Here is a 12,776-nt window from a genome sequence, read left to right as displayed (position 1 = left end):
ACAAAAAGTTGGAAATTGATTCTATTAAGCATTTCTTTTCCCTTCCCTTGTGCACAGTTATATTCTGCAGGTTCCTGAAATGCAGACAGATTCCACATGCACTGTTTTAATGTGAGACGTATTTTCATTTTAGTTTGATGTTTTTAAATCGGTGAATTTTACTGAGTTTCTCAAACTTTAAATCGTTTGTTTTGTGTAGGCTTTACTCGTAGATCTGTGTCAGATTTGCACTTTATTTAGAAAGAACCATGTACTTATTCATAATAAAGATTTACAGTTACACCACGTGACAGACTGGACACTGCAGCTGATAATCAACACAGTGTGGGATGTTTAGATATGAGGCTGTCACAGTGCTTACGATATTCCTTTTTTCTGTGAAGACAGGTGACTCTCACAAGAGAAAAATATTAACTACAGCGTATCACTGCCTTAACACAAGATGGCACACATGAGTGCCTTTGTACAGACTCGTGCAGCTATTGTTGCTTGCAGATATGAAGGGCGATTGGTGTTTTCAGTCTGTTGTTGCTTTGAATAACATTAATCCAGATGTTCTTTCCACTTACAATATGTAGTCCACCTTTTAAAAGAACACCTTTTTTTTTTTTTATTATTTCCTGTAGCAGTTTGTTGCTCAGTGTAAAATGCACAAAATCACTGTATCACAAGCTATGGTACCAAAGCTCTTCTTAACGTTTACAAATGTATTTTTATATGTGTCGTTTCATATGTTGTAAATGTGACAATAAATGTGTATTATCATAGTAATAAGAGATGCCCGTAGTGTTTTCTGATTATGTATGTTTCTATCTCTTGTGGAGAATGTGTATTCGGTTTCTGATTTCATTGGTTTCCATGAATTTCCAAAGACGGATTTTACACTATATCCACAATACGCTGTCTCCTGAGGTGTGCTGGAAGCCGTGTGACCGTCCCTCTGCCATTGTTTTCCCTGCAGCTAGAGTGATGCAGGTGATTCGTCTCACCTCTGAGTGTCTCTGAGTGTGTTTCTGCCTCGCTGTGGCAAATTGGCACTGATTCATTAATTTGCTGAGCATGATATGCTGATCCGCCTACCACACACACACACACACACACACACACACACACACACACACACACACACACACACACACACACACACACACACACACACACACACACACACACACACACACACACACACACACACACACACACACACACGAACACCTCCTCCCTGCACCACTTCATGTCTGTGATGTGACTTCTGTGTTGAGAGACCGTAAACAAGCAGAGAAGAGAAGAGGGTCAGAAGCAAAGCAGAAGGGAAAGTGGGACTCTGGTGTCAGCTGGATGCTTGGCACTCTGCACCCGAGGAGGTTCTTTTATCCCTCTGACAAGCTCAGGACATCCGCAGGTGAGTAATTTCAACCTACGAGTGATGTGGTGCTGTATATCAGCAGTGTTTTAAGTTTCATGTAGATAAGTGCCAACTTTTGCAACTTTTCCATGGCCAAAAAAACTGAACTACCCTTTTAATGTTTTATTTGGCTTTCCTGCACCTATGGTACTGAAGACTAATTAAACTATGTTTTCACTGAAAGTTTGCCCTGACTGGTCAGAAAAGATAAGGAAAACAGGCGATTGTGGGGTGGGGGGGGGGGAGAACTCATCATCTGAGCTTGTTTCTTCTCTTTTTCTCTTTTCTATCACTATAAAATCAAAGGGTGTTTTGTAGCACACACAAGCAGGGAGCGTCAAGCTGCAGGTTTATGAGTCGATCCGGAATGCAGTCCTACTTCACACTGTTGCTGGGGATTGTGGTCTCCTCTGCATCAGGTAAGGTTTGGACACTGTAACATCAACGCAGAGAAAATGTTTTCTTTTTTTTTCTTTCTTGTTGATTTGCAAGTTGTAGTGCATATACATTTGATGTGGTACAATGATAGAATCTAAATAAATAAATCCAGCTTCACTGTACTGCAACTGTGTAACACTAATAATATGAATAATGTGAAACATAACTTTATGTGGATATCGTGTTTTTAATCGTTTGGTTTGATATAGTCATGCTCTTTTGTGCAGACTGTGTCTGATGAGCAGCGCTTTGGCATGAGCATCATGTGTTGTTTCGAGGCTCAATCTTGTGATATTTTTCTAAATCTCGCTATTTCCCCTCCACTTCCACCATCGCATACAGTATGTCACCCATTGGGCATTAAATGGCAATTTCATGTAGTTGCGTTTGAAAACATAAAAGCATCTTGGGTTTGGTTTAATTATGGCTGAATGAATTAGCTTTGCTTTCTGGTGGATTACTGCGGAGGTATAACTGGTGTCATTGTGAGGTTGGCTCAGTGCTTCAGTTTCATACATGAACAAGGACCATAGTGAGAGGTCATTCCAAGTTTCTCTGGAGTGATAAATTATTTTGCCATCAATAGAAAATAATGCTGAACATGGGATCTCAGTTCTGCTTCAAAGGTCAAACCACACTATCTAAACGTGCGAATCAACTCTGCGACAACCTTCATCAAAAGTGTTAAGATGACACTGAATGGGGGAAAAGTTCTGCAATGTTGCATGTTTTTCATAGACTTGGTTCACATAAAACTTTTAAAAAGAGAGGACTTTTTTTTTTTCTATTGAAAGAAATCCCCTCCCTCAGGGCTAAAGTCAGTTCTTAGAAGTTTTCCATTAAAGACGCCTCAAAGCAAAACTAGCATTTCTATATCCTTACGCTCTCTATGGTGCATTGTCTCTTAACACCTAAATCTAAATAAGTATCGCAACTGTCGCTAATTTACTGCTTTGCATTTTGCCTGTTCTTGTTTCCAGTCTTAACAGAGCCGCGTTGTGAAAAGCAGAAGTGAGAACGACTGATTCTTCACAGTGTGTTTAATGAATCCATTAAAATAACCTTCTGAAATGAATGTGATTGATGGAGCTGATGAGCCACTGAAATGAAATGGAAACGCGATGTTGAATTAGCAAAGAGAAATAGCATGAGAGCGAATTAAAAACAAATACACACAGAAAACTGCCAAATGACCCAAAAATAAATAACCAGATTGATATTTCCAATAAAGGAATCCCTGCCTTTCCCTCTGTAAAGGTGACGGTGTTGCATCTGGTGTTATACAAATAAAATTGAATTGAATTGAATAAATGTGAGTATAAATCGTGTTCTCTTTCTTTTTCAGTGGAATGGAGGCGTCCGGTGATCAAGGTGAACTCGGAGGTGTTGAAAGGCTCTGAGGTGGAGATTAAAACTGGGAGCCCGTTGGAGCTGAGGTGTGAGGGCGATGGGCCCGTTTACTGGCAAACCAGGCTGCCCAAACACAGGCGCTTCATATCGAAGGGCGGCGGGAACATCCGCACTTTGAAGGTGGAGCGGCCCTCCGCTGAATTCACGGGGACGTACAGGTGTTTTTATACTGCCAGTCCACGGTACAGTGGACTGACCTCCTCAGTGCACGTCTATGTAAAAGGTGAGTTAGGATGAATGAGAGTTGTCCAAAATCTCAAATTAGACACGTCTTTGATTGTCTCTCTGTTTTCGTTTATTCCAGATCCGAATCGTCTGTTCTGGACGAGCAGCTTCTCCCTGCAGGTGGTGAGAAAGGAGGGAGAGGACTATCTCCTGCCCTGCCTTCTGACCGATCCAGCAGCCACAGACCTGGGCCTCCGTATGTACAACGGCACCACCGTGCCGCCAGGGATGAACTTCACCGTGTCCCGGCACCAGGGTGTTCTCATACACAGGCTCCACCCCAGCTTCAATGCCGACTACGTCTGCACAGCCAGACTCAACGGAGTGGAGAGAACCTCCAAGGCCTTTTCCATCAATGTCATTCAGAGTGAGACCGCGTGGCTGATTGATGAAAAATGAATAAACATAATCCTACACAGAGGATGTGTCTCCATGTGCCTCCATTCTGACATACTCCTGCATGTTCTCGTTTTGGTGCAGGGCTTCGGTTTCCCCCGTATGTCTTCTTGGAGACAGACGAGTACGTGCGCATTGTTGGAGAGCAACTCAAGATCCGCTGCACAACACACAATCCTAACTTCAACTACAACGTCACCTGGAAATACACGACCAAGACGGTCCGTAGGAGACTCTTTTGAAGTTGGGACCGCCTCAGTGATAATCATTTCAAGTCGGATTATATTTCTGGTGTCTTTAGAAACCTACAATAGAGGAAAGGGCCCGCTCCAATGGAGAAAACAGGCTGGACATCGAGAGCATTCTCACCATCCCTGCTGTGGACCTCGCTGACACAGGGAACATCTCCTGCACTGGTACTAATGAAGCTGGTGTGAACAGCTCAACCGCATACCTGATAGTTGTGGGTGAGTCATCCGAAAACAAATCATCCAACCTGCAAAGGTTGATGGCAAAAGGTTGAAAGGTTTATCACAGACAAACCACTTGTTCTTTTTGAAGACAAGCCGTACATCAGGCTGACGCCCCAGCTGTCCCCCAAACTGGCTCGCAAGGGTCTTTCACTGGAGGTGAATGAAGGGGAGGATCTGGAGCTCACCGTGCTCATCGAAGCTTATCCCTACATCACCGAGCACCAATGGTTCACCCCAACATCTCCCAACACGTCCACACAGGAGCAGAAGTTCATCCGGTACAACAACAGGTACACTAGTGATGAGTACTACCAGTACAGTTAAAATAGTCCCAATATAACTTGTACTACAGGAAGGGGAAGTTGGAGAATGCTGTCGGTGCATTTTGCAAAAGATTTGACAGGGAACACCGAGGTCATCATATTCCTCGGGTCATGAAACTGCTTTAAGGAAGGGAATAGTGTCCTCTTTTTAAGAAGTTGACATACTCAGCAATGATACACAGAGACTGTCTGTATGGAGACTACAGAATTAGTCACATCTGATTTGGTAGACATTCCTCTTTTTCTATGTTTAAAGACGACTCCCCCCCCCCCCGGATCTTTTTAGATACCATGCTACACTGCTGCTGAAGAGAATGAACATACAGGAGCAAGGCCAGTACACCTTCTATACCAGAAGCAACTTGGCCAATGCATCCATTACATTTCAAGTCCAAATGTATCGTAAGTGGCATAATCATTTCTTATTAAAAGTAGTTTTGGTTGTTGTCAAAGCATAAACATAAAACATATTTTTTATTAGTTTTAGAGCCTGATGTCTCTTGGGTGTTTCTTCTTCTCGTTACTGGCAGAACGACCGGTTGCTGTGGTGAGATGGGAAAATGTAACCACACTGACGTGCACTTCTTTCGGTTATCCTGCTCCCAGAATAATCTGGTATCAGTGTTTTGGAATACGACCCACGTAAGTGTGAACACACAGCTTGCTTTACAATCACTTAGTGGTTCCGTGTTTGACAGTCAGGGCCTGTTTTTTTTTTTTTTTACTTTTCTTAACTGTATGTGTCATGATGAGGCAGGTGCAATGAAAACACTACTGGGCTACAGCTGGCAATCCCTCTCCAGGCTCCCACTGTGGAGGTCCAGAGGGAGGAGTACGGGGCCGTGGGGGTGGAGAGCGTCCTCACTGTGGGGCCTTCCAGCCGGAGGATGACAGTTGAGTGCGTCGCCTTCAACGTCGCCGGCGTCAGCAGTGACACTTTTGCTTTGGAAGTTTCTGGTGAGCGTTTCAACTTAGATGCCGTCATCCTGGATTCTCATGTTTGTGTTGTCCATGAACGTCATTAGAATATATTGGCATTTCGCAAAATACATTCACATGAGCAAACCTCCACATGTATCTTCACATTGTTATTCTTTTTGATTTCTTTTCAACTGGACAGACACACTCTTTACCTCTACCCTGACTGTAGCGGCAGGTATTCTCACCATCCTCCTTGTGCTGCTGGTTTTTCTTTTCTACAAATATAAGCAGGTAATAGTAACTATCATACGTTGTGGGGGGGGGGGGGGGGAACTAAAACCTTTTCAACGTCTAAATCTTTTACACTTTTTTCTTATTGTTTTCACCCTTCAGAAACCCAGGTATGAGATCCGCTGGAAGATCATTGAAGCAAGAGAGGGAAACAACTACACCTTCATCGATCCCACTCAGCTGCCCTACAACGAGAAGTGGGAATTCCCTCGAGACAAGCTCAAACTAGGTCTGCAACATTTATTTTTTTTTAAAGTGCAGTAACTGCTTTTAAATATTTGATGAGTATATTTAGAAACCAGATTTTTACAGAGAATCACAAACCAACGCTGAGAATGTATTGTCCATGTTTCATTTCCCATCAGGTAAGATCCTGGGTGCAGGTGCATTCGGAAAGGTCGTTGAGGCCACGGCCTACGGTCTGGGAAAGGACGACAACGTGATGCGCGTGGCGGTGAAAATGCTCAAGGGTTTGTACAAACAAAGATAATGATCGTTCACGCAAGCAAGTCACGATGACGGAACAAACAGAGATCAAACAAAACAAAAATGTTTCGGACAATGCTCAGTTCTATGAACCTGACGTCGTTACCAGTTAGGATGATGGTCTGGTGGCCGTTTGTTGTGTTTTTACAGCCAGCGCCCATTCAGATGAGAGGGAGGCTCTAATGTCTGAACTGAAGATCATGAGCCACCTGGGACAACACAAGAACATTGTCAATCTCCTGGGAGCCTGTACCTATGGAGGTCAGACAACAAACTTTATTTTATTTTTTTTTTATAGATGCAGCTTCTATCTGTGTGAGATCATAACATACTGTGTTCCCCCTGTAGGACCGGTGCTGGTGATCACGGAGTACTGCAGTCTGGGTGACCTCCTGAACTTCCTTCGCCAGAAAGCAGAGACGTTTGTCAACTTGGTTATGAATATTCCCGACATTACGGAGAACGACTACAAGAACATCTGCTCTCAGAAACAGTTTGTTCGCAGGTATGTAGAGCTTCCAAAATGTGCCCCTCTAATGATCAACGCCGCTGATATGTGAGGACGTCAAGCCTCTTGGATGGAGAGGAAATGTAATGAAATCAAAGTTCTCACGCTATTCCCACAGTATTGGTGGCAGGAAGAAGTCTTTTTGAGATTGAAAGGCAGATTTCCACATATTTGCATATTGAATAATGAATAAATATGCAAATATTGCCGTCAGCATTGATAGTCAATAAATAGTATGTGTCATTGTTTTACATTGAAAATGTGGATTGAGTCTTTATATACGGACTGTTGATCTTCATTACATTAATTGAATATGATCTTTCCTTTAACTATTCCTCGCTACCTAACATCTTTTGGTTCATTCAAATTTCAACCTGCTCATAGGATAAAATGAAAGACCACTATGATCTGTTCCAATTGATCTCTTTATGTTTGTTTGTTTGTTTGTTTGTTCTAACAGTGACAGCGGGATCTCCAGTACATCCTCCAGCAGTTATTTAGAGATGAGACCAAGCCAGCTGCCAGATATGGAAACATCAAACTTCAGTAATCCAACTTCTGGTAAGCCATAAACATTGGGGGTATTTAAAGTAACAATTAGAAGAACTGATTTGCATTTTTATTTTCTGTACGTGACCATGTTTTTTCTACTGTAGATTCTGTATGTGAGGAGACGGGAGACTGGCCATTGGATATTGATGACTTGCTTAGGTTTTCATTTCAAGTAGCTCAAGGCCTTGATTTTTTGGCGACCAAAAATGTGAGTGACCGAATCGCTGGCAGACAAGACTTTGATATGCAAACATAAAGAGTAAAACGACAACATTCGCTTTAAAACAGAGAAAACAAAGAAAAACCCACAATGCTTTTTATGATGAGTAAGGGGGGGCAACATCGATTGTGATGTGGGGTATTTCCCATTCCATTCCTCATAGTGGCAAATATTCATAGTTTGACACTGTCTTTTATCCCAATCTGCCATGCGACTTTTATAACGTTTATTGATCGCGTTGTCTTCTGTTGTTGTAAGCCTTTACAACTAGTGATCAACCGTGTGTGTGTGTGTGTGTGTGTGTGTGTGTGTGTGTGTGTGTGTGTGTGTGTGTGTGTGTAGTGTATTCATAGAGACGTCGCTGCCAGAAATGTCCTGCTGACCAATCGAAGGGAGGCAAAGATTTGTGATTTTGGCCTGGCACGTGACATCATGAATGACTCCAACTATGTGGTTAAAGGCAACGTAAGTGCCTCAGTAGAATTAGCCGTTCATTTGATGACACAAGCAACAGATTGATTTAAAAGTTCTCTATTGTGTGTGTGTGTGTGTGTGTGTGTGTGTGTGTGTGTGTGTGTGTGTGTGTGTGTGTGTGTGTGTGTGTGTGTGTGTGTGTGTGTGTGTGTGTGTGTGTGTGTGTGTGTGTGTGTGTGTGTGTGTGAAGGCTCGTCTGCCAGTGAAGTGGATGGCCCCGGAGAGCATCTTCGACTGTGTCTACACCGTCCAGAGTGATGTCTGGTCCTACGGCATCCTCCTGTGGGAAATCTTCTCTTTAGGTCAGTGATGTGAAAAGACACCAAACATGTATTAAGTCATTTCAATTACAAAATTAGTTTTCAAAAAAAGTAAGGGAGTTACTTTACTGGAGTAACTTAGGAATGGAAGACGTGAGCGTCTCGCTCACTCGGGACTATATTATTGTGGAAGTGCACTATTGAATTAAGTTATATTATATAATTAATTTAGGCTGAATATAAATCCATTATCTGGAGGGTAATTCTGCACAATCTGGCTGTCAGCCATTCTTGATTGTATCTGATTCGTGAACTCATTACAACAACAAGAAGAAGAAGAGGCAAGACTATAAATGAAGTAAATACATGACTGATTTCATTAGCAAAATCAGGTGCCATTGTGCGGTTTTCAAAATGATTGATGTTAGTAAACACTTGATTCTCAGCACTGGTCAGAACACATGTGCATGCCATTTGCGGTCAGCTGCATTTGTTTTCTCTCGTGATTTGCTCGCACAATTTACGGCTTGTCATTCTCCATCAGGAAAGAGCCCGTACCCCAGCATGGCTGTGGACTCCAGGTTCTACAAGATGGTGAAGCACGGCTACCAGATGGCCCAGCCAGACTTTGCTCCACCTGAGATGTAAGACAAGAAGAGCCGCGATGAAAAAAAATATGAAACTCTCGTCGTCTTTTGTCTGTTTGGACACGCTACCGCGTAGAGTCATCTGATTGTCAGCTCTGTTGGCGCCTCAAATGACTATCAGCAGTGTTTTTACAACGGAGTCAATCCCAGCAGTTCAAATCCAGTGTGCAGGTTGTCAAATGCTGAGCTGAGCTGTTCTGTCAGCTAACTGACGGGACAGCTAACACGGAGTGACGTTTACTGATTAGTATTTCTTTTATGGGTGTATGAAAATAGCTGGTTTGAAACTCAGACAGTTCGACTTTGCGCGCTTTCCAATCGTTCATCGGCGCCAAACAAAGAACGTTTCTTTCTTGCGGCATATCTAACATCTAATAGAACCGACACATGAGGTAACGTCATGAAGCGCTTCCATTATCGTTGATTTTATTTATTTTGCTTGCTTTGGGTTATCTCCCAACTCCATTCTCATAATTTAACAAGCCTACATGACTTAACAAGGCGCCAGGAATGAGGAAAATAAAGGCAGTGTTATTCCCGGTCTCTCAGACGGCCCCAACATCTGTGTGTGCTGATTAGGCGTGGGCTGTCACACCACCCGGAATAACTGCGCTGTGGAAATGGAAGGGGCTGAATCTGAGTCAGGGCCCAATCATCTGTTGTTGTGCTGTGAGTCAAGCCTCAGTTCTGCCTGTTAGCCACATGATCTCCAAGCCGGGACGCCATGTAACTGCTATTTCATGCCGGCCAAACGAGACTGGAGGGGCAGGGGTAGTTATGAACAAGTCCCTCTTTTCGAACTGCGTCACCACTTCCATAAGACTTTTTCTTACTTGTCTGATTCGGCCTGAAACTACATCTCTACTTCATACCAGGTTTGATCAGGAAAGTACACGGCATTAAATAAACGTATGCGATTTGTGACTTTTTGGTTTTCGTGCTCTGAGTGGTTTGCACTTGTCTCTCAGTTACACGGTTATGAAGATGTGCTGGACTCTGGAGCCGACCAAGCGCCCGACATTTAGCAAAGTCACCCAGATGATAGAACGGCTACTGGCGGACCAACCTGAGCAGGAGCAGGTGAGTGTCACGTAGCCGGCCCAGTCCCATCAAAACCATTCAAGAAACAAAACATGTGATCAGTCAAAATGCCCCCAGGAAAAATGGTTGCCTTGTACTTTTACAAGGCTTTGCTTTCAAATCGATTACGTCCACTGAGGTTTTTTTTTTTTTTTTTTTTTTTTGTCAGTTGAACTCTTGTTTGTGCTTTTGCTTCCGACAGCAGAGAGACAGCCTCTACCAAAACATTCATATAATACTACGTTCAACACACATATTCAGCATGTCCCACACATGTACAGATGAGCTAAAAAAAAAGAAAAAAAAAAGCTTTTTCTCATATCCAGTCTCATCACGTTAACGATGCATCTCCACAGCTAATCTACCAGAATGTGCAGCAGCAGCAGCAGCAACAGCAGCAGCAGCAGCAGCAGCAGCAGCAGCAGCAGCAGCAGCAGCAACAACAACAACAGCAACAGGAGCAGCAGGTCACAGAGGGTGAAGAGGGTGAAGAGTGTGACCAGCCCAAATGCTGTGACGGCCCCTGTGACCAGTCTTGTGACCATGTGGAAGAGGAGCAGCCTCTGATGAAGACCAACAACTACCAGTTTTGTTGAAAGCCCTCAGCACCAGTCAATCGATAAATCAATCACTCGACAATAAGCGTCGGGAAAGTGGGATCAGCAGCAGTTCAGGGGGGCAAAAGCATCACATCTTGTTCCACAAGTCGCCCTCTCAGCGTTTCTTTCTTCTTTTTTTTTTTTTTTCTTTGCCTGTTGCGCCTGCTCTCCAGACAGACGAGCAGCTGCAGCAGGCATGTGACTTCTCTCCTTGCAGACCGTGACTAGAACACGCCACGTCTGACACCGACGACTTGCAGACATGAAACGAGGAAACATGTCAAGAAACCACACGAGCCTTCCAATGCTGTACTTCGCCCTTTTCCTCACCCCCTGACAGACTGTTAATCGCTCCCGCTGTCATGTATTCAAGGTATAATCTGTCCGTTTAACCAAAGAAGAATCTTCTCGTCTTTTGTGTTCTTAGTTATCTTTGTTTACCGTTGTTGTTGTTTTTCATTACTGCCTCGTGAATGTTGCGTGTTCGATGTAATCGTAAGTCAGTTCTGTCAGCAGGTTTACTTCCTTTCCCAGTCGTTGCATGTCAGGATTCACAGCGGCCTGCTCGTTCTTTCATTTCAGCTCCCGATGAAACCCAAATGTAAAATGTTCTTTCCCTTGACTTAAGCATGAAGTTACAGCGAAGAAAGTGAAAAATGACTGGGTTGTTTGTCTGTCTGTCCCCCCCCCACCCCTCTCTGAGCTCTGGTCTCGGAGTAGCCGTCCATCGGTCACAGCATGTGATTGTTCCACTTCAATTCAATTAATTCCCCAGTGTGATTTAGGAGCCGGGAGCTGAAATCAGAGGAATAATGTTGTTTTTTTCATGTCTGACAATGTGAAAGCTCGGTGTGTGTGCCACATTTTAATCTTCCCTTTTTTTTCTATATAGTCAGATGTGTGTTCCAATGTAAACGTCCCCGATATCTGCATGTAGCATGTCAGCCTACACTGCCAACTCCATGGAGATTTTACAGCTACATATAAGCTATAGGAGAGATGTAGATTGTAGCATTTCGTGTGGCTTCAGGTATTTCATACGTGCTTGCCCCTGAATGAAACACAAGTTAGATGTCTCATATTGTACATATCTCATAAATCAAGAAGTATCTTTATTTTCGCTGAAATATTGTAGAGTGGATAGTAGTACATCCACGTTTCATATATCCGGTGTTTTGTTTTGGGGGGTGTTTTTTGGGTGCAAATGACACAATCATTGCAAATGCTGTAGATTAAATCACTGAAAAATTGTGTTGAATAAAGCTTTACCACTGAAATTTCCGACAATTTAATTTTTTTTTGTTGTTTTTTTTCCAGTTAATTCTTTCTTTTTCGTTTGTTGGATGTCAGGGTGCTAAAAGAAGCCGCGTGGTCTTTCTGTTCTCGTCTCCTCACTTCCTATTTTCTCTGGATAACATCCAGTCTGCATTTCCTCTGGAACGTTTCCCACAGTTATCGGTCAACATTGCACAACTCCGAAATCTTCGAAGGGAAGCATTAATTCTGTCGCTGAGGATCATGAAAGTCTGAACACTTTTTTTTTTTTTTTTTTCGTCTTTGTGATTTCAGCAGAAAGTCCTCTTTCTGTCTTAAGTGTGGCGCACACTTTTTATTTAATTAAGAACCGTGTCTACAGTTTAAACCTTGTCCCACAGGATTAAACTCAGATTTCTAAGCAACATAATCTTCCCATTTCTTTTTCTGTCTCTGTCAGCTGCACTGTGAAACACAGTAGACTTAATTTCTCCTGCTCACTCGCTTTGCATTTGCATTTCCACCCAGGGCTTGAGCAAAATTCTCCAGGGCTGGAGACACAATCGTCAAGTGAATTGGTAACTGTAAATTGAAGATAATGTTCACAGTGACTCTGTGGAGTCAGTCGGAAGATATTGGAGGTCGTTTATGAAGCGATGGTGGAAAAGTACTTTGACCCTTGATCCCCCCCTGCTTGGTATGCTCACTTAAACGGCAGACAGGAAAAAAGTTTAGAAATGGATTTATTTACCGAGTCGTCGAGGAAGAAGGTGGCTGGAACATCAGTCTCATCCTCTTTCAAGCCGGTTTGAAA

The 12,776-nt window shown here is 43.1% G+C and overlaps 1 protein-coding gene across 1 annotated transcript in view; it reads left to right on the top strand.

The window, feature by feature from the left end:
• LOC308111321 (uncharacterized protein) overlaps positions 1 to 11,989 on the top strand; it is a 39,316-nt gene extending 27,327 nt beyond the window's left edge. Inside the window, exons 24-45 of the mRNA XM_080466184.1 lie at positions 1,387 to 1,402; positions 1,712 to 1,824; positions 3,189 to 3,476; positions 3,558 to 3,845; positions 3,959 to 4,095; positions 4,176 to 4,341; positions 4,436 to 4,637; positions 4,957 to 5,072; positions 5,201 to 5,312; positions 5,428 to 5,627; positions 5,791 to 5,882; positions 5,985 to 6,111; positions 6,248 to 6,352; positions 6,519 to 6,629; positions 6,717 to 6,873; positions 7,337 to 7,437; positions 7,533 to 7,636; positions 7,991 to 8,113; positions 8,313 to 8,424; positions 8,927 to 9,026; positions 9,998 to 10,109; positions 10,466 to 11,989. Of these exons, the coding sequence (XP_080322310.1) occupies positions 1,387 to 1,402; positions 1,712 to 1,824; positions 3,189 to 3,476; positions 3,558 to 3,845; positions 3,959 to 4,095; positions 4,176 to 4,341; positions 4,436 to 4,637; positions 4,957 to 5,072; positions 5,201 to 5,312; positions 5,428 to 5,627; positions 5,791 to 5,882; positions 5,985 to 6,111; positions 6,248 to 6,352; positions 6,519 to 6,629; positions 6,717 to 6,873; positions 7,337 to 7,437; positions 7,533 to 7,636; positions 7,991 to 8,113; positions 8,313 to 8,424; positions 8,927 to 9,026; positions 9,998 to 10,109; positions 10,466 to 10,705 (3,122 nt within the window). The 3' untranslated portion in view covers positions 10,706 to 11,989. The remainder of the gene's footprint in view (positions 1 to 1,386; positions 1,403 to 1,711; positions 1,825 to 3,188; positions 3,477 to 3,557; positions 3,846 to 3,958; positions 4,096 to 4,175; positions 4,342 to 4,435; positions 4,638 to 4,956; positions 5,073 to 5,200; positions 5,313 to 5,427; positions 5,628 to 5,790; positions 5,883 to 5,984; positions 6,112 to 6,247; positions 6,353 to 6,518; positions 6,630 to 6,716; positions 6,874 to 7,336; positions 7,438 to 7,532; positions 7,637 to 7,990; positions 8,114 to 8,312; positions 8,425 to 8,926; positions 9,027 to 9,997; positions 10,110 to 10,465) is intronic.
• The last annotated feature ends 787 nt before the right edge of the window (positions 11,990 to 12,776 follow it).

Source organism: Lipophrys pholis (assembly GCF_963383615.2).
Source record: "Lipophrys pholis genome assembly, chromosome: 6".
In the NCBI taxonomy this organism is placed as follows: Eukaryota; Metazoa; Chordata; class Actinopteri; order Blenniiformes; family Blenniidae; genus Lipophrys; species Lipophrys pholis.
The sequence above is the reverse complement of the archived record's forward strand: the minus strand, read 5'-3'. Positions and strand labels throughout refer to the sequence as shown.